A 21079-nucleotide genomic window follows, 5' to 3' on the forward strand; every position below is an offset into this window, starting at 1 on the left:
ATTTCCCAGAATTTTGTGCAACCTGAAGGTTCATTACAAAATTCACAAGAGTCCTTCACTGGTCCCTATCCTGAGCCAGATAAATCCAATCCAATATTCTATGTGTTCCTCTTCTCCATCATCCATGCTACATGCCCTGCCCACCTCATCCTTCTTGACTTGATCATTCTAATTATACTTGGAGAAGAGTACAAGTTATGAAGCTCCTCATTATGCAGTTTTCTCGAAACTCCTGTCACTTCATCTCTCTTCGTTCCAAATATTCTAATCAACACCGTTCTCAAACACCCTCAGTCTATGTTCCTCCCTTAATGTCAGAGACCAAGTTTCACACCCATACAGAACTACAGGTAAAATTATAGTTTTGTATATTCTACTTGTTATGTTTTTGGACAGAAGGTGAGAAGACAAAAGGCTCTGGACTGAGTGGTAGCAAGCATTACCCGAGTTAATCTCCTCTTAATTTCCTCCTGAATCAGGAATAATGTTTCTAAACTGTTCGGTTCATAAGTCTGACATTTCCTTGGATAGATAGCCTAAACAGGTGGAGGTGAAATACTAAACAGCACTACCTTCTGGGTTGTAATGCCATATAGTCAGGCAAAATTGCAATGCTGTGGCAACTGCCACCTGTTTCTGCTCATTTCTCTCCAGCTTACACTGTGACGTTAGAGATGAATGTAAATGTGCTCATCCAAAATGTAAGGCTTCCTCCAAACATGATGGTGCAACCCAGAAAATCGTACTGCTGTTAGAACCTGAAATCCATCCCATCCTATCTCCTTAAGATCCATTTTAATATTATCCATCCACCTACATCTTGGTCTCCCTAGTGACTTTTTCTTTCTGGCTTACCCACCAAAATCCTATATGCATTCCTCTTCTCCCCCATTAGTGTTATCATTCTAATTATACACGGTGAACAGTACAAGTTATGAAGCTCCTCAATATGCAGTTTTCTCCAACCTCCTGTCACTTACAGTTTTAATAGCAGAAACACAGATTTGGAGTTATCAAAGTCCAAGACGAAAAATTACATCATCGCCTTTAAGCATTAATGCTATAATTGAAATTAAATTATCTTCTTTCTTTGCAAGGTCAACACAGTCTGCAATAAATAACAATTTTCTGTTTTATCATTGATGTCACAGTTAAGTACAACATTAAAATACACGTGTGGCATCAGCAATTACCACTGTTTTGCTTCTCCAGGTATTGGAATATTCACATTGCAAATACTGTAGAAACAAAAACATACGCCTCTCTTTGCTCACCTTGTGTTGTGCACTATGCAGTCCCTCCTTTAATGCTTCAACAGAATGAATATATTCATTCATCTAAACTATCTTCACTGAAGTTTTTACACTTCTATATTCATTTGCACAATTCAAAACATTCAACTTGTGAGATATTTTAAACCTTTGGACACACATATACATGCTTATACACGCATAAAACAGGATCTTCAGTGGTGTGAAGTGAGTCCTGCACCTCCCATACAGTGCAGCGTGGTACAGTTTGCGATGTGTGTCCACAATAATTGTCATAACACCTACAGAACTTGGTGTTATAGTTCTGTGTGGGTTGTGGCATCATCTTCACCTGAAAGCAAGAGACAACCATGAGAAACCAGTTACCCATATTTCAAAATGTCATGCAAAGAAGAGCATACATTACATGTGCAGAACATAGGAATTATTTTAGTATATGAGGAATGCTAAATACTGGAGTTCAGGTCCTACATCAAACTCAGTTAAATAATATTGTAAGAAACTATTATTCCCATTCAGTGTCAGATCAAATTTAAAATTCAAACAAAATGTGCTGATTCTGCTCCTGCTGCACTGTGATATTCTGAAATAAGTCTATGGTTCTACAGCCCTTTGTTGGGCCTTGGCTGCTTTTTCAATTTCTTAATCTTTTTACACAATCAGCAGGACTCCTTGGACAGGGGATCAGCCGGTCACAAGGCCGCTGCCTATGCACAGAATAAGCATACACAGACATCCATGCCTCAAGTTGGATTCAAACCCACGATCTCAGTGTTTGAGCAGGTGAAGACTGTTCATGCCTTAGACTGTGTAGCCACTGTGATCGGTGTCAAATATGGTATCACATTTGGCAAATTACGATCTCATACTATGTCAGACTGAATATTTATGAAGTTTAAAATTCATACAAAATAAATTGGACATGGCAAGAGTCAGAAACAGAATTTAATGTATTGTAGTGTGTACAGCCATTGCTAAGTCATGACTGAGATAAGGTGAACAAACAGCGACCGTTTCTAGGCAACAGCTTGGTAAACATGTTCCCACGGCAATGAGTATGCATGCAACAACAGAAGAACGGTGTTTTTTGTGTGGTCTGTGCTGAGATGTTCTAACCAGGACAGTTGGAACAATGACTTCATCAGGAGTTCAGTTCTGTATGGTAGGCTGTGAAGAAAAGAGTTTGCTGTAAGTGTTCAGCTGTGAAGAGAAGAATTTATGCATGATACTTGGGAGCGTGTAATTCAGTGAGACAGTTACAGTTCCTGTGTTAAAATCTGTTGCCAGGAAACAGCTAGTGGGAGACTGTAATAGACTGAGGACACTAGTCTGTGTGAGTCAGTGATCTGTAAAGTGCAGTTACGAGTCATGAGTGTATAAGTGGTTGATAAATCGAGAAACCAATCCAAAACCCCATCTATAGTCACCCTTAAATCGTGACATCTGGTGTCAATATTTCTTCTTGCTGAACTTGGTTTCTTGATACTATATATCAACACATAGGCATACTTTAATTACTTATTCTTCTATCTGGTGACCAGAGCAGTTCATGTTGTGGGAGCAAAACACAGTGGGGGATTCATGTTTCCTGGCCTGTTTGCACCTCTTACAACATCTGGATTGTTCAGATAGCCACTCAGCTGATGCTGAAGGTCAAGATCACCCAAGAGCTCTCTAGAAACTTCCTGAAGGGTAACATATCTAACAGAAACTGTAAAGTTCTCACATGAGCTCAGCTCAGTTCAGTTCAGTTCAGTACAGACCAGAGAAGTAAGTAGTGAGTGCAGTGAATCAATGAGTGAGAGTCAGTCAATTCCCAGATAGTTTCAGTGCAGTGCAAAGAAATGAAGGGTGAATGCTGTATTATAAACAGCAGGGTTGCTGTGATGTAATGAGTGAACAACTGATCTGAAGAGCAAAAGTTATGGGGAGATTTTGTAACTGTGCCATAAATTACTGGGGCACGCGGTAGCATAGTTGGTTGAGGCACCACGCTACAAACCAGAAGGTCATGGGCTCAATTCCCATTGAGGTCACTGGATTTTTTCAATTGACCTAATCCTTCCAGCCACACTATGGCCCTGGGGTTGATTCAGCCTCTTACAGAAATGAGTACCAGGAATCTTCCAGGAGGTAAAGGGTGGAGGGCGCATAAGGCCAATAACCTCATCACCACCATCTGTGAGTCAGTTGTCTAGGAAATGTGACAGCCTTGATGTCTCACAACCCTACAGGTCTTCACGGCCCTGTTACAGGGACAGCTTTACCTTTATTTTACTTCCATAAACTGCTAATAATTATAATATGAAGGTTTATTTAGACCTGGACATAAAGAGACGGCTCTGCATGAAATAGTTCAGTAGTACAAATTCAATCAGGGGTGTCATGAAAGGTCATGAAGGTAAAGATATCACACACCATAGAATGTTGTGTTATATATTGTATTTTAGGCTACAGATAAAACTGCATGATGAGTCACAAGAAGTGTCTAAGATGACTCCAAAATGCTGTACTCTGACATTTCAATGCAAATGTCATTTGTTTTCATGAAGGGAGACAGTGAATTGTGGATATGCACAAATTTATGAAATGTGAAATGACTAAACTAAGTGCATCACTTCACTGACTCACATGCAGAAGAATTAGAATTTAAGTAATTTAAGGCACAGGGTGGCTGGAAGGATTAGGCAAATCAAAAAAATTCAGCAACCTCATCAAGAATTGAACCCGCAACCTTCTGCCTTGTGGCACAGTGCCTCAACCAACTATGCTACTGTGTCCCCCCCCTGGACAGACAGAAGGCATACCAAAAAACACTCTTCCATAATCTGGAGTGCTGAAAACAAATAAATCATCAAAATCAGGAGATCATATTCTTTCATGATCACAGTACTTTCCCATATGACAAAGTACAATATATTTCAACATGTAAGATTTGAGGCTTTCACGGCGGTGACTATGAAGAAAGCAGTCTTCTGGGATTTGGCACCGTGTATATGTGGTGTTAACCGACGTTTCGGAGGAACGTATCGCCTCCATCTTCAGGGTAGAAGAAAAAGTATAAGAAATCTGCAAGCGACAAGACCGTGAGAACGGTAAAAGCTTTTACCGTTCTCACGGTCTCACGGCGATACGTTCCTCCGAAACGTCGGTTAACACCACATATACACGGTGCCAAATCCCAGAAGACTGCTTTCTTCATATTCCAACATGTTTGAAGCACAGCAAAAATGTAACACAAACTTCAAACAACAATTAATGTCAACAGCATAGCTGATATACAGTGCACATAAAAATCCCCTTTCTCCAGCCTCTTCATGAAACTCTAATAAGAAGAAATGAATGTCAGTCACAAAAAAAAACCCCAAAACCTAATAAACAAAGATGAGGAATAAAAATCAAGCCACGCACGTGCAAGCATGTGCTGAAGCAAGGAATCACATGGATGTCAGGGTGAATAGAAGATGCATCACACAGACAATTAAAGCTGAGGTAAGCCACGAAGGTTCACTTGTGGTAGGAAGCTGACCAGTCTCTGTAACAGGTCTCCAATGAGCTATGCACTGCAGCATAGTCTACATCCTCAACTAACATACTTAATAAACATGAGGTGTGACAGTTAAATAACCAGACTGATTCTGTAACAGATTTTCCGACTTTAACAAGCATTCCAGTGTCTCTGCCATGCCTGGAAACAATACTGGAAATGATTTTCTGAAAGTTCTTTCAAAAAGATATTTTTAATCCTATGAACACTGAAATATCCCAAAGGATCAATTCTGCTTAATGTTCAAATAGTAGTACTTGTATTTTTGGTAAAAAATCATTTTACCAAAGGGTCTGTTAAGAAGGCACTAACTTTGGTGGTCACTCGGTCAGTATAGTTTGCTTGCGGACTACAGACCATGGAGTTTGTTTTGTTTTTTTAGTTCTGTTAGGAAGGAACATTGTCAGGATGCAAAATCCACCTGTATGGCAAAAGGTTTTGTCTCCTTCAAAAAGTTCACAGTTGCAAACATTCTGTAATTTCAAGGCAAAAGTTTGATTCACTGTTCATCTTTGAGGAACAAATTCATAAAAACATTTCTTTCATATCAAAAAAGCACATCAGGATGGTGGTGACAGCATTCATCTTGTCTCTGGACCTTTCCATTACGGATGCTCTGTCTTGTTTCTGGGTCATACTGGTCACATCACTGGTGTCTGATTTTCCAGAAAGGTCAGATTCTTCCAACAATTTAGCTAAAAGGTATGAGTGGATTTCTTCCCTCATAATTCTTTGACCAACAGACACAACAATACACATATAAAACATGTACTGCAGCCACAAAAAAAGCAAATGCCAATGACTTTGGTGTGAAAAAACACATACCCACTTAACATTGCTGCAAGATAATGAACAGAAATGTCTGGATATTTAACTGTTAAACTACGTACAACATGCAAACAACGGACATCAAATGTGTTAGAAGGATAATGACTTATTATTACCAAATATTACCCATCTCCCTTTGTATAAGCTATGCTTTTCACTGAATTAATTAATAATGCTAATAAAACACAAAATTACTGGTCCAGTGATTGAGGTCAGCTTTTTCTAAGGGACCCAATAGAGCAGGTGTCTCCTCCTCATCAGGAAACAGGTTGTGTTCTCTAGTTGTTTTAGAATACCAGATTATGGATGAAGTAAAAATACCCAATGAAAATGCAACAAAAAGTTCAAAATACCAATAAAAATGTAAGATCCAATAATATGTGATGACAGTGATATTCTAGTGCTTGTGCATGTGAGCCTCACAGGAAAATGAACATAACGTACACTGTTTGTAATATTATACGTAGGTTGAATCGAAAGTCATGAGCAACTTTTTTTTGCATGCAACCTGGGAACAGCAGATGAAATAGAGTATGGTGGTAGGTGGAACCAGCTGTTGTGTTAACCTTGAGTGTCTTGTGACATTAATAGCTTGCATCACGTGACCAGTATCACTTCTAACAAAATGGCCGAAAACCATATGTTGTTTCGCCAGCATGCTATCATTGAATTTCTTGTGAAAGAGGAAATCCCTGCTGCAGAAATTCACAAGAGACTTCAGCGTGCTTATGGAAGTGTGTGCATGGGTGCGAGCAGTGTTCAAAGATGGGTGAAATATTTTAAAGATGGGAACACCAGCATCGAAGATGAGCCTCGGAGCGGTCATCGTTGAACAGCCTCAACTGAGCGCAACATGGAAAGAGTGGATGAGATCATTCAAGACGACAGGCGTGCGACTGTGGACACAATAGCCCGAAAACTTGGAATAGGGCACAGTGCAGTACAGGAGATGATTGAAAGCTTGGGCTATGGGAAAGTTTGTGCTTGTTGGGTCCCGCGGTTATTGACCAAAGACCACAAAGGTCAGCGAAAAGCCATCACCTCAGAACTGCTGCGGAGATATCGACACAAGGGCAATGATTTTTTGCTCTGTATTGTGACAGGTGACAAAAGCTGGTTTCACCATTTTGAGCCTGAAACGAAATGGCAGAGTATGGAATGGCACCATTTGCATTCTCCATCAAAAAAGAAAGCAAAGACAGTGCTATCAGCCATGAAGGTGATGGGCACAGTCTTCTGGGATGCAGAGGGGTTTATTCTGGCTGAATTCCTGGAACCTGGGCAAACCATCAATGCTGCTCGTTATGTTCAGATGCTGCACAAGCTCTGTCATGCATTGCATGCTAAACATCTGGGATGAAACATCATCATCCTGCATGACAACACTCGCCCCCATGCCGCTCGCCTCACATTGGAAGCAATTGCAAAGATGGAGTGGGAAGTTCTTCCACACCCCTCCTATAGCCCTGATCTGGCACCCACTAACTACCATCTTTTCGGATTTGTGAAGGATCAGCCACGTGGACAACGTTTTGAGACAAAGGAGGCAATTCAGAAAGCAGTGCGTCAGTATCTTCAGAGGCTGGAATGGAATTTTACAGAAGGGGAATTTTCAAACTCCCAGAATGCTGGGAGAAATGTGTACAAAGAAGTGGCGATTATTTGGAAAAATAAAGAAAAGTCTGTAGATTGAGGTGGTGTATTTGGTTTGTCAATAATAAAGCATGTTACTTTACAAAAAATTGTTGCTCATGACTTTCAGTACAACCCTCGTATTTCAGCATCTTGTTACACTTGTTAACAATTTAACCTGCACGGGCAGTCCTGAAGATGCAACTTCTTCTTGTACTTCTAGACTGTTGGTGTGCTATGCTGTCACTGGTTAATAATGTTTAGAATAATGAACTAGAAAAAGCAACACAGTGCATCGTTACATAAAACTAGCTATCTGATGACCTGATAAGGCTGAAACATGTTGTGAAAGTAACATTTATAAAAGAAAGTGGCAAGGTAGCACACAGTCTACAAGCATGACAAGAGGTTGCACCTTGAAGACTGCACCTGCCAATTAAAAGAATACACTGGCTTTTATGGACACCAAATTCTTACATCCACTGTATCAACAGTGAACTAATAGTGAATGACAAACTGTTATTAATAGGGTGATTTGGGAGATATGTGGAACATAGTAGTATGAGATAGGTTATGGCCACTATCTCAGTGTTCTTCTGGATGGAATGGGATATGTTACATAAGAATCCCAAGCATACTGACATATGATCAAGATATTTTAGCATATGTTCCTGCTTAGCCTCTTGGAGAAAATCATTTCCTTGTTATCTTCATCTCTCTTTCCTTTTCTTCCTTTCCTTCATTATTTCCATATATTTATATCCTTCCCTCCTTTCTCTTATATTTCTTTGTTATCCTCTTCATTTGTTCATCCTACCATCAATCCTCTCCTTGTCCTCTCTGTTTCTCCTTTATGTTAAGATACTGTACACACACGTATGTACATATTGTACACGAGCTTTTATAACTATGCTGCATACATAACTATATGTTACAAGTTATGATTGGGAGCCAGGATAGCTCAGTCACTATAGCATCTAGGCTACTGGCTAGATTATCAAAAAATCAAGGTTCGATCCCCAGCAGGGGCAAGAGATTGTTTTCTTCTCCATGACATCCAGACTGGTGCTGGGACCACCCAGCCTTACATGCAATGGGTACCTCAGGCTGTTTCCCCACAGGTAGAGTAACAGGGGTGAGAGACTCACTGCTCATCTCCACTCAGTTCCAAGAATAAGAATGGTGGAGCTATACTTCCACTCCCCAATATGTCTTCATAGCGTGACATGATGGTTGAAAGTCAGAATAGTGGAGCCAGGACCAGACATTCGTTGCTCAGCAATGGCCCAGTTTCCATTACAACATATAGCATGAGTGAACTGTTACCAGGTAACAAGTTGCTAGACATGCATTACCAGGGCAACAGATATGCAGACTACAACAGATGAACTGTTGTGTTTGCAGTCTGCATCAGGTCAAAAAAGAACGCATAATTCATTTGCAGTGAGTTGTTCTGGGTAGCAGAAGACTAGAGGCTAGAGACCAGTCTGATGACCAGATGAAATACAGTGAGAGATTCGTTATTTACAAGGAGTGCAATGTGTGTGGACTGTCATAATTAACTGTAATTATAATACAGGCACCCAATAAATCCAATCATCAAATCTAGCACCCAAAATAATTCATCACACTACCCCTTACATGTGACAATAGCATAGTATTTAATGAATTAAGCATAGGGACAACTTTACCTTTTACTTTATGCAATATACTGAATCACAACATTTTCCATGAGGTTTGCATCCTCTGTAAGTGCCAACATATGGGAAACTATCCTTTATGTACATGATCATTCGTCTGCATACAAAAATACTATACCTCAACGTACTGTTTTCCAGCAAAGTTTTCAGCATTTGCGTTTTCTTTCTAGCACTTCTGCCTTCCCTTTTACTTAGTTTATCTACAATAAACTGTGTGAATTAGAGAGCCCCTGGTACCCAGGCTCCAGGGACTATGTGGGCTTCAGAACTGGTAGGGGAACAGTGGTAAAGAATCAAAGGTACTGCCAGAGATTAAACCCTGGTCATCTAGCCCATAGTCAATCATTCTACTGTAAGATTTGAGGTTTTCATGGTGGTGACTATGAACAATGCTGTCTTCTCAGATGTGGCACTGTGTAGTTAGTGTGTTCACTGACGTTTCAGAGAAATATATTTCCTCCATCTTCAGGGTATAAGAAATCCACGAGCAAGGTGCAGCCACCTGCTCACACTGGTTCCTCACTTGCAGATTTTTTATACCCTGAAGATGGAGGCGATATGTTCCTCCAAAATGTCATTAACACAGTATGTATACAGCGCCACTTCCCAGAAGATGGCAATCTTCAATCATTTTACTGACTGAGCTATCACAGCTCACATTTATCACCAGAATATTCCTAAAATTGTTGATGCAAAACTGCATTTTCAACAGAAAAAAACAGACAACAATTAGGTAATTCATTAAAGTACAAAAATCTCAAAGACAGATATTCTCATGTAAAATGGTACTGACACATGAGCAAGTACTTGCATATACTGACAGTTCATTCCAGCAGCATCCCTTTTCTCATGATAATGTGCCAGATTTCATGAACCTGGTCCCAGTGAACATAGGTACTTGTAGGAATTGTGTTTCCTTAACCACACATCAATACTAATAGCTTGCATATGAACTTCACTTCCCCTTAGCCACACCCAATGCTACCTTCCTCTTTCTCCTCTCACCCCTTGCATTGCAAGGATAGCACTTTCTTTATTGCTTCCCTTCTTATTTAACAACTAGCTGTACCCGGCCACGCATTGCTGTGGCTCAGCCTAACGAAATATTTCAATTCAAACGCAGATCAATCGACACAGCTCAATCCCACCGCCAATTGCACTGAAAAATAAGGAAAACAGTTAAGAAAACGAAATGAAAAACAATGAAAAATAAACTATACTCATGAAATGTACGACGTATAACACGTTACAGTATATTAATATTGAGTACAATTAATATTTTAACAACCAACCAACCTGTCACAGGTGTGACATATGTCACACATGATTTTAACATCATAAAGTCTTAAAATACATTTTTAGTGAGTGACATATTCTTGATGTCTTTTAAATTGTTGCATTATTTATGCGTACTTTGATAATAAGAATATGGCGCGTGTTACCTATGTAATGTTGTTGTGGTCACATGTCTCCTATTCAGTGCAACAAATAACTTCCACGTACGTCTCGGATTCAGCGAATAAGTTATTGAACGCTCACTTTTACACCAGCGAGTACAATTATTATCACGTCCAGTAGCACCAAAAAACTCTTTGGAGCTGGACTGTTATAACCTGGTTTCGGACGCAATAGAGGGCACTTTTGCCCAGGGTTCAATTTCACGTGTTCTGTGTTCGTTACCGCGGTTATTCCTAGGCAACGATCTGTTGGTATTCGATGGATGACAGAACACCTTGTAGAAGTGTTTGGTTTCATCCGTTGTTATGCAACGGAACCACTTATCCTCTCATCTCCAGGGAAACGCGTTTGTTGTTCAGCAATTCCTATGCAACAGCCCACTGTTATTGCGTTTCCATGGAAGTATATTTTCCGGTTTCATCCATTGTTACGCAACAGAATCTCTTATCCTATGCAACTGTTCTAGCGTTACTATGGAAACGACTGCTGGATTCAGAACATGTGACATGTTTTTACCTGTTTTTTCCTGTCATAGGTGTGACATCTATATAATAGGTACATAAAAAAAACGTGCGTATTCGAATGCAAAGTTGTGTCAAAATTTCAAAGCAATCGGTGAAGAACTTTTGCAGATTTTCGTACAGGGACAAACGAACATTTACATTTTTATTTATATAGATGTTTTCAGTACTGAGACTAAACAGGGTCAGATAAAGGATGATTAATGAATATGGAGCAGCTGGTGGAATAAGAACTGACAGGAGAAACTGAAATACTAATAGAAAACCTGCCCCAGTGGAATTCTGTCCACCACAAATCCCACATGACCTGATCTGGGATCAAACCTGGGCTTCTGTGGTGGGACACTGGTGACTAACTGCCTGACTCATGGCAGAGCTGATGGCATTCTCTTATGATGGCTCTTATGAGAAGGCAGATTTCTAAATAGTTCTCTGGCTGGATGATTCAACATGACATCCTGGTTTACTTTCATCCCTTCTTGGTGCGAATTAGGTTCATGTTGGGCTTCAGCTGTTTTACCAGGGGCAGTTACCTCAGCCTGACAGGCACTATGGTTCCCCTATTTTCCTTCATCTTTTTGTAGTTTTGGGTTGCTTGCTTATATTTACTGTAACATCAAATTGTTAATCATATATCCAATTTCTTATTCTTCCATGGTTTCAATTTTCTGAGAGACTGGTGTTACCGCTTCCATGGTTATACTGTTGTTGGTCAACAGATTACCAGTCACATACATGCAGTTACGCATGCATCTTTAGTTAGCACATTATAATTAACAAACTAGTAGCTAAAGACAGGAGTTCAAGTGGAGAACAAGAAAGAAAGAGGTGATGCAATAAAATGGACATATGAACTGCAGGAGAAGACACTTGACTCAAACTGCTGACAGCTCGTAATATTGTAACATTTAGTACCGCTGCTATGCAACAATCGTGAGATGGGCAGTTATACAAAATCCGTTTCTGGGCAACGGCTCAGTAATTACATTCCCGCGGTAATGAAAAACAGTAGGTCTAAGAGAATGAACAGTGTTCTCTACACAGCCAATGCTGTGCAGTTAAAAGGAATAGAACTGGAGCAACCAAGTCAGTTGATAGCTATCAGGCAATTCTGTACAGGAGAGTGTGAAGGAAGGACCTGAGCGTGAAGGATCTCCACTGTTAGAAGCCACTACCAGGAAATGTCTAGTGAAGACACTGCAGACTGGAAACTACTTAGTGTTTGCAGCAGTGATTTGTAAAGGGTGGATTAACAATAGTGTTATAATTACTCATAGCTATGAGTGGTGTGTATAAGTGGTCAATAAATCAAGTCACCAATCCCATTCCCATGTATAGTCACACACATACTGCATGACATTAAAATGTTAATACAAGAAATGAAGAGTTCTACATAAGCAAGTAAAAAATTTGAATTTTACAGTTAAGTATGAAAAATACATCACTTCCAAACTACACATCTCATCTCTTACCACCTGAATTCGATGACGTGTCTTCAGGAAGGCCTGTTGTAGACTCTTGAGGTTGTGACAATGTTGCTTCTGCCTCCTCCAAAGTCTCACTTCCATTCTCTTCTCGCTCCAGTACAGGTTCTCCTTTATCTTCCTGTGTTTCTTCAGACTCTATTTTCGCCTCTTTTTCAGCATCTGATTTTTCATTTTTAGGAAATACTTCTTCATCAGTTTCATTCTTTGCAGTATCTGAAATTTAAAGTTCTCATATAATTTATAGGTACAACCCAAATGCCCCAAGATCAATAGGGATACATACAAAGCTTTGGTCCATGAAGAATTTCAACTCTAAATGTACTCTTAACTAACTGGCTGACTGAGGAACAAACTAACTAATTCAATCAATCAGTGTCCTCCTTCAGAAGCTGAGAGTCACTCAATTCATAAAGCTTTCCTTACATGTTGTGAAATGGAAATCCAATTACCATGTTCATAACAACCTGCTATTTAATTTTGAACTGAGATAACATTTTTGTAACATGCAAGTATTTTACGGTGAAAGGCTGGTACCACTCCCCCCACCACCAATTATCTACAATTTGTTGACATGACAGAATGACCTTTGTCAGGGTAGAAGATGAAGATAAGCAACTGATTGAAGAGCATGGGTTTCTGAGTTGCGACACTTTGTAGTCAGGAGACAGCCGCAGCATTCTGGAAGAACATACCACCTCCATCTTCACAGTCAAGGCAAATTCCAAGCTATAAAGCAAAGATGGCTCAGCATGTCACCTACTTCAGATGGTTTCTTGCCATCATATGTAGTAGTCCATAATACAGTAATTTTGGTAGAAAATTTGCTTCTATACTCTGTGGTCTGACACTGGTGCTAATCATGTGTTCAGTCAAAAGTGAAGAGAAACGCCAGACTTTTAACTCTGCTCTAACAGACCTCAGTACAGTGTGCCTCATACAAGGGGTGAAAAACATTAAGGCAGTCCTAAAGATGAAGGTGATATGTTCCTCCAAAATGTTGGTTTGTCTCCAAATGGCATGGTGTTAAACAGAGAAGACTGTACACTTTGTAATTTTATTGTAAGTGAAATTCAACATTAATAGAACAACCACTGCAAAAAAAAAAGAGAAAATACTGTTTTGTTTCCAAACGACATACCTTTAACTATGTCATCTCTTAGCTTCTTAGGTTTCCATATTTTAGCCTTATTGACTAGATATTTTACCTGAAGAACAGAGAGCAATAAGTTTAATTATCACAGATGAAAATCAGTTACAGCCAGTGAATAAAGCAAAATAACATTCACTAATCATTTCTGCCTCAGTGTTAAATGCATGTTAAAAAACCAATTATAAAACATGATGCCCCTGTACAATTAAAAATAAAATATCAGAACACTGAGAAAGATAGTCCTTGAAGTATGCAGAGAATCAGAGAGAAGCTACTGCAAGATAGTTATGCAGAAAATGTGGGACTGAAGGTAGCCAAATGTTTTTTTTTGTTTCACTGAAACTCTACTACCCATTTGTATTGAACCTGTAGCTGTCAGAAACTTAAGACTACATAGCACGAAATGACTAGCAAACTATACCAACTGAGCGACTGCCGCTTGTCAGCGAAGTTAGTGCCAAATTTTGCGGAGAGAGAGTGTCACATCGTCAATGCAATGAATGCCCATGGTCATTATTTTCAGTCTTCAAGACCGGAGCCGCTATTTCCTTGAAATAGCTCCACAATTATCCTCAAGAGGCTGAGTGGACCCTGTTCAAGACCCACTACTTCTCAGAAAATTTCGTAGCGTTGGGAATCAAACCCGGACCTCTGGATATGTAGCCAGGTGCGCTGACTACTAGACCAGAGAGTTGGTCTACAGAAGGATTATCATAAACATTAATTACATTGCTGTTCAACACAATAGTCCATAATGCAATAATTTCAACAGACAATTTGTTTCTATACTCTGGAGTCTCAGACTGGTGCTTCTTGAGTATTCAGAATGTGGAAGTTAGAAGTGATGAGAAATCCTGGGTTGTGAACTGTGCTATACATGCTCTAACAGACCTCAATACAGTGTGCGTCATGGAAAGAATGAAAAACTTATAGCAGCCCTAAGAAGGGCCCTTCACCTGCTCACTGTTCCACTGCAGTACCTTAACTTACTTTTGTTCCTTACAACAACATTAGAAAAGACAACTGTTACTAGAACAAACAGGTATGCACAATTGTTTCAATAAGGCCATAATAATATCTAGATTCAGTACAATAAGTGAGAATAAAATATTGTCCTGGGCACAACAGAATTCTTTATTGCATGTGGATTCTGAAGCGTTCTGACAATGGTGCCAGTGATTGAGGTTAGCTGCTTCTAATAGACCCAAAAGAGTGTCTCCCACCCCTCACCTCAGGACCGAAAAAGATCCAGTTTCCAAAGTGTTGTGTTATTTAGAATACCAGATGAAGGTAAAAGACCAAAACCCAGTAATCCTGAGTACATATTGCTTGTCTGCAAAATACTGTGCATGTGAACCCACTGCTTGGCAACAATGGTGAGATAAGCAAATATACAACAGTCATTACTAAGTAAGGGTCCACAAATAAGCATGTTTCCATGGTAACAACTGGATATAGCAACACAGGAATGTATGTCATCTGTGCAGTCTGTGCCAAGATGTTATAAGCATGACAGTTTGCCAGTCAGTTGAGTGGAGTTAGTTAAGAGAGTTGGTTGGTGAGTGACTGAGTAAGTTAGTGAACTGCTGAGGTTCTGTTGTTGGGAACGCTTGCTATTAGAACCAATAGGAAGAGGAACGTATACCATGGGAACCACCAAGCGACGGCTAGTGAAGACGTGTGTGTGTGTGTGTGCACGTGTGTGCGCATGCACGCACGTATGTAACAGTGTACTGTAAAGTATAGTCATGTACTGTATCAGAGAGTCCAATATATCAAATTACCAATCCCAATCCTGTCTATAGTCACACTCCAATCATGTGACAACATGAATCTCATCAGAGGATGAATGCTTGCATCCTACTGGTATACAAGGAAATCACAGCATACTGCTTGCTTTCAATGACATGCTAACATATGCTAAGGTCTTTCCATTTAGTTGATAACACTTACTTCTTTCTTTAAGGGAATATGCCTGATTATAATAATATAGAATTTCACAAAGGCCTTCAAAAAATAAGTCTGCAGTTCACTACAAATGAAGCATACAAGAACTCGCTGGTCTCACCTCTCTGTCAAGAAGAGCCATTTTTTCTGTGATGGATTTAACTGTCAATTTTGGTGTTGCTGAGGGAGGTAAGCTTGACTGTTCCTCTTCCATTGTTGTTTTCCATTCCTATTACAAAGTAAAAATGCAAATAAAATAGAAATATTTCCCTTTCAAAATTTAGAATATGTAGAGCTGTTATATGGGAATGTGATGGTTGAACCTAAAATAAATTTAATTTTTCATAATCATTATATTTATCTTCCTACTGTTTTAAAACTCTGAGCAACATTAAAGCATAAATGTATATTGTCAAAACTTCTCCTCTTAAACACAACAGCAAATTCCATCTCAGCATGCATGAGGTTTCTATATATTTTTTTAATTATTCTCAGCACTAGATAACTGGGCTACTGCATATGGCATGGACTCTTATTGCCTGCCAAGTTGGCCACGTAACATCATAGGAACTAAAATTAAATTAACAGCTTCCCGATGATGGCAGACATAGTAAGTTTGTTTGTGCTGTAGTCAAATTAAATAAATGAGGGATTAATTGCAAGACAATAATTCCAATGTGGCTGCAAACATCTGTAGTAAAAGTAACAGCATCACTTAGAATATTTTAATTATTATTAAAAGACAATCTACCATCCACCATCTAACATTCTCATAATGGTGATTTTGAAGAGTATTATCTTCCAGGATATTGATCTGCATACAGCGAGCAAGCGCTGCTGTTACTGATGCTTCTTTGTTACTTGCTTTCTTTACTCTTTAACCCTGAAGATGGAGGCGGTATGTTCCTCTGAGACATCAGTAAACTTCTACCACACTCTAAAGCATCATATCCCAGAAGATAGCAATCTTCAGAAGGCCGTTGAGTTACAAATAAGCGGTGAAGAAACCTTTTGTTTCAGTAACACTGACAACAAACTGTTAATTGTATAAATAGCATAAATGCAAAAGATACTTCCCCATGCATATGTGGTCTGACAATGAAGTCTGCGAACTCATTGCGGTAAAATTGCTGTATACCTCATTGCTGAATATCATGGTGGTCACCTTCAAAGTACTCCCCTTGGGAAGCTATGCATGGGTGCCAGTGCCTAGTCCACCCTTCAAAACAATCTTAGAACTGGTTTTGTGGAATGGCCTTCAGAGCTGCCATCGCATTACTCCTGATGTCATCAAAATGCCTTCCTTTCAATATTTCCTTTATCTTCAGGAACAGAAAAAAAGTTACTGGGGGCTAGATCCGGTGAATAGGGAGGGTGTTCCAGCACAGTTATTTACTAGCTAAGAACTCCCTCAAAGATAGTATTCTTTGGTGCTCTCCTTTGGGACCATTTCTGCACACACCTTCCTCATGTCAAGATCATCAGTTGAGATTTTCCTAACCGTTTCTCTGTCAATGTCTGCTTGCTCTGCTATGCTCCTGACAGCCAGCCGATGATTTTCATGAATTTGATGATCTTCCCTCAGAAAAACGTGTCACCCACTTGTAAACTGCCGTTTTCTTCACAGCATCACTCTGATTTCACTTCCACTCTTGCCACATTCAAAAATAAATTGAATGTTTGTTCTGACATTCTCATGAGGGCACACCAAAAACACACTCAGACAATAACAGACGCCACTCAGAAAAAGACTTCCATAGATCAACCCCAACACAACTGTGAAATGCTGATATGCAAACGTTATCAAAATATGCTGAAGTTTCTGTCCACTGCTATCAAGGCAAGCACATGGTGGTGAGTTTGTGAACTTTATTGTCAGACCTCGTATTATAGAATATTAGAATTACATCTGACAAATAGACTCCTTCAAGTAATATTCAAAGATGAAATCACAATCTTAAGGGAAACTGAAACAGGCATACCACTAGGAAGTGTCTTAGGACCTGTCCTATATCTTATCTACACAAGTTAACTCCCAACAACACACAACAAGATGGCTACCTTCACTGATGATATAGCAATCTTAACCACACATGAAAATCAAGCGACAGCCTCAATGAAACTCCAAGCCACCATCAATAAGACTGACGAGTGGGTGAAGAAATGGAGAATTAAAACAACTCAAAGCAAGTCCATGCATATTACATTCAACCAATTCAACCAAACCTGTCCAACAGTGCAAATGGGCAATGTTGATCTACCCCAGAAAAATGAAATGAAATACCTGGGCATACATCTCGATAGAAGATTGACATAAGCAAAGCACATCAAAACAAAAAGAAAACAGCTCAATCTAAAAGCGAAACAAATTCATTGGCCACTTGGAAGAAGATAAACACTATCAACAGAAAGCAAACTGCTCCTATACAAAGCAGTACTCAAACCCATATAGAACTATGGGGGACAGCCTCCAATTCCAACACCTAAATCCTCCAGCACTTTCAATCCAAGACTCTCCGATCCATCCTGAATGCACCTTGGTACATAAACAATTACAGGGTCCATTAAGATCTACAAATGAACACAGTGCTCAGCGAAATAAAAAAGTGGAATACCAGATACATAAGAAAATTAGAAAATCACACTAATGCAGTAGCAATGAGCCCACTAGAATACAGCAAAACTACACACTGAGTGAAAGATACACCAGCCTAACCCTACCAGACCTCAGTAAACCTCCAATAAAATGACACCTAACTGAACAAAAAAAGAAGCATATTAGCTACACCACTGGGCGTAACTCATTCACAAGCCAGTACTTACTGAACATACAAGGGGTACCCAAAAGAAACCGAACTTATTTTTTTTTAACTTATTTATTCAAATTTTAAACACAAACCTTCAATCCCCTTCAAAGTACTCTCCACTTACACTAATACACTTGTCTAGTCTTTTATTCCATTTTTCAAAACACCGTCTAAATTCATCTTTTGAGATGCTTGACAGCACCTCCGTTGTTTTTTCCTTCACCTCAGCAACATAACGCTTTCCTTTCATGTCTCTTTTCATTCGAGGAAACAAAAGAAGTCGGGACTCTTCTTTCAAAGCACAGCATGCTTCCACGCGACCTTGTTTTTGTTCAGCAGTCAGCAGTCGTGGCACAAATTTTGCAGCCACCCTTTTCATTCCCAAATCTTCTGTCAAAATTCGCTGAACTGAGCTCCAAGTCACTCCCGACAGCTCCACAATTTCTTCAATGGTCCGTTGTTGATCTTCCTTGATGATATCACGAATTTTTCCAACATTTTCATGTGTTCGGGCCGTGGAAGGACGACCAGAACGAGGTTTGTCATCAATTGCCATTTCACCATTTTTGAAACAGGAAAACCACTCAAACACTTGAGTTTTCCCCATAGCACCGTCCTTGTATGCCGTTTTTAACATTTCAATAGTTTCTGTTCCACTTTTCCCGAGCAAGAAGCAGAATTTCACCGCCGCACGCTGTTCACGAAAATCAGCCGTTGCAAAAACGACGATCACACAAAACAGTTGTCACTATGAACTCTGCCGAAACTAGTCCTTACCTTCTGAAGCAACGGTAGTCGGCTTATCGACTCAGAAATGTTAGCTCTATGCGCTCATAGCGGCAAAACGCGGTACTACAAAAGCTCTGCCCACAAAGAAATTAGTTCGGTTTCTTTTGGGTACCCCACCGTATACTTTTACTGCAGACTCTGCAGATCATGTATAATAAATGTGTGGGGAAAAAAAGAATTAAAAGGATCTCACTTATTTACTATTTAATTCCAGTTAATTTAAGGATACTGTCAGTAGCTGGACTATATAGAGTCCAACGGTAGGATGACTGGTTCCTAATGAACTGGAAACAGTATGGAAGGAAGCAGTCATGACTCAGCTTGAGGTACTATCCCAATATGGGCCTGAAGGAGTACAGAGGCCAAGATTTGAACCTGGGAGTTCCTGAATGTGAAGTAAGTGTATTTGTCACTCAGTGGTGATATTTGATAAAAGAATCTTGTCCTACAGGTGAGTAAATGTAAGTACTCACTTACCTGGGTTTCCTTAATTACTTTCTCTAGTGTGTCAAGTTCAACTTGTGTGAACAGTCCATCAGGACTGTCAGTGGTCATATTCCTTGCACTGGCAAGAAAATTTGAACTGCCATTTAACATAGAATGAAGCGCTGCTAATGCTTCAGGTCTCTCCATGTGCTCCTTAACTCGCCTATACAAAGGCCCTGTTAATGTCTTGAGTTCGCTAAGCTTTGCTTCATACGTTGCTGCTTCAGCATCAGAGCCTTTGTCATACAACCAATCTGACACCTGGTAGCACATGTGGAAATAAAAATCAATCATTTCATGTAATATCAAACGTGAAATTAGTAACACAAAGGTAGCTGGATTTAATGACTTTTCATAACTAAACTCTCACCTCAGAACATGACTGCTTGATTTTTTCTATCTCCTCTTCAGTTGCTGCAGCTTGGTACTCATCTAACCACAGTTTTCCTTGGGCATCAAATACAAAGCTCTCCAAGGCATTTAGTGCGCTTTCTCTTCGACTCCTTTGTCTATCAAATTCATTTAGAGCTTCAATTCTGTAACGAAGGTATATCCAAGAATATCATAACCAAATAATGGATCATGTGACAATGAGAAAAGTACAAATGGAAGTCCAAACATACCGTCCAAGACGATGAAAAACACAATACCCTCATCAGTAGCATTTTCACTTATGCATTCTGTTTCTTCAGGGAGGACAGAGGATTTTCCAAACATTACACATGCTCTTACCATAACTTTCAGCACAGAGGCCACAAAATTTTTTAAGTGATCATACACTTCTTGAATAAATGAAAAATGGACTTTACCAAATTAATATTTACAAATATTACTTTTTACTATTATACAATCATAAATATTGATATTTAGCCCTGAATTCCTGGTTTTGTATACCTAAAGGTGCAGTTAATGAAATGTTGGATGGGTTTTGCATTATCATGAAGAGATTTGTGTGTAGGGTTGTAAATTGTGAAACCCCGCAACAGTGTTGTAATTAATTGTAGCCAGTACTTGTAGGTTGTTAAATAAACCAATTAACAATCTGAACGGCGTCTTCAGTAACGAAACACGCTACAATATTCTGTTTCTTAAACCCTTTCTGGTTGTATGTTGATATACATATTCAATATGGTGTCACTGCTTCCATAGATGAATGTCGATACATGATCAACAAGGTTTTTTCAAAGTTTCTCCACTCATATGACCACTACTGGACACTGTCTTCTGTGCCAACGCATTCATGAATGTTTCGTCTGCCTTCTTCTACCACCTGGAAGTCATTATTTGAACTTCTTGAGGAACAAATGCAATTTATATATTACAGTGTGTCATGTGTTAGCAAAATGTTTTTATGTGCAGCCACACCTCAACCCTCTGCACTGAAAAATCTGACATATAATCCCTTGTGTGACGCAGATGAAGACTCAAGTAGTGATACGTTAAGTGATGAACTCCT

The 21079-nt window shown here is 39.4% G+C and overlaps 1 protein-coding gene across 2 annotated transcripts in view; it reads right to left on the reverse strand.

The window, feature by feature from the left end:
* Positions 1 to 950: 950 nt before the first annotated feature.
* The window catches only part of LOC111871724 (hypoxia up-regulated protein 1), a 63675-nt gene continuing 43546 nt past the window's right edge, over positions 951 to 21079 (reverse strand). Inside the window, exons 12-17 of one of the 2 annotated variants that reach the window (XM_023865019.2) lie at positions 19994 to 20159; positions 19615 to 19884; positions 15663 to 15770; positions 13583 to 13649; positions 12433 to 12657; positions 951 to 1602 (exon numbers count right to left, since the gene is read on the reverse strand). In XM_023865019.2, coding sequence (XP_023720787.1) covers positions 1568 to 1602; positions 12433 to 12657; positions 13583 to 13649; positions 15663 to 15770; positions 19615 to 19884; positions 19994 to 20159 — 871 coding nt within the window. In that variant the 3' untranslated portion in view covers positions 951 to 1567. Of the gene's footprint in view, positions 1603 to 12429; positions 12658 to 13582; positions 13650 to 15662; positions 15771 to 19614; positions 19885 to 19993; positions 20160 to 21079 lie in introns of both variants that reach the window. The other variant, XM_023865018.2, reaches the window with a different exon arrangement.

This window comes from Cryptotermes secundus, unplaced genomic scaffold, assembly GCF_002891405.2.
Source record: "Cryptotermes secundus unplaced genomic scaffold, Csec_1.0 scaffold514, whole genome shotgun sequence".
Lineage (NCBI taxonomy): Eukaryota > Metazoa > Arthropoda > Insecta > Blattodea > Kalotermitidae > Cryptotermes > Cryptotermes secundus.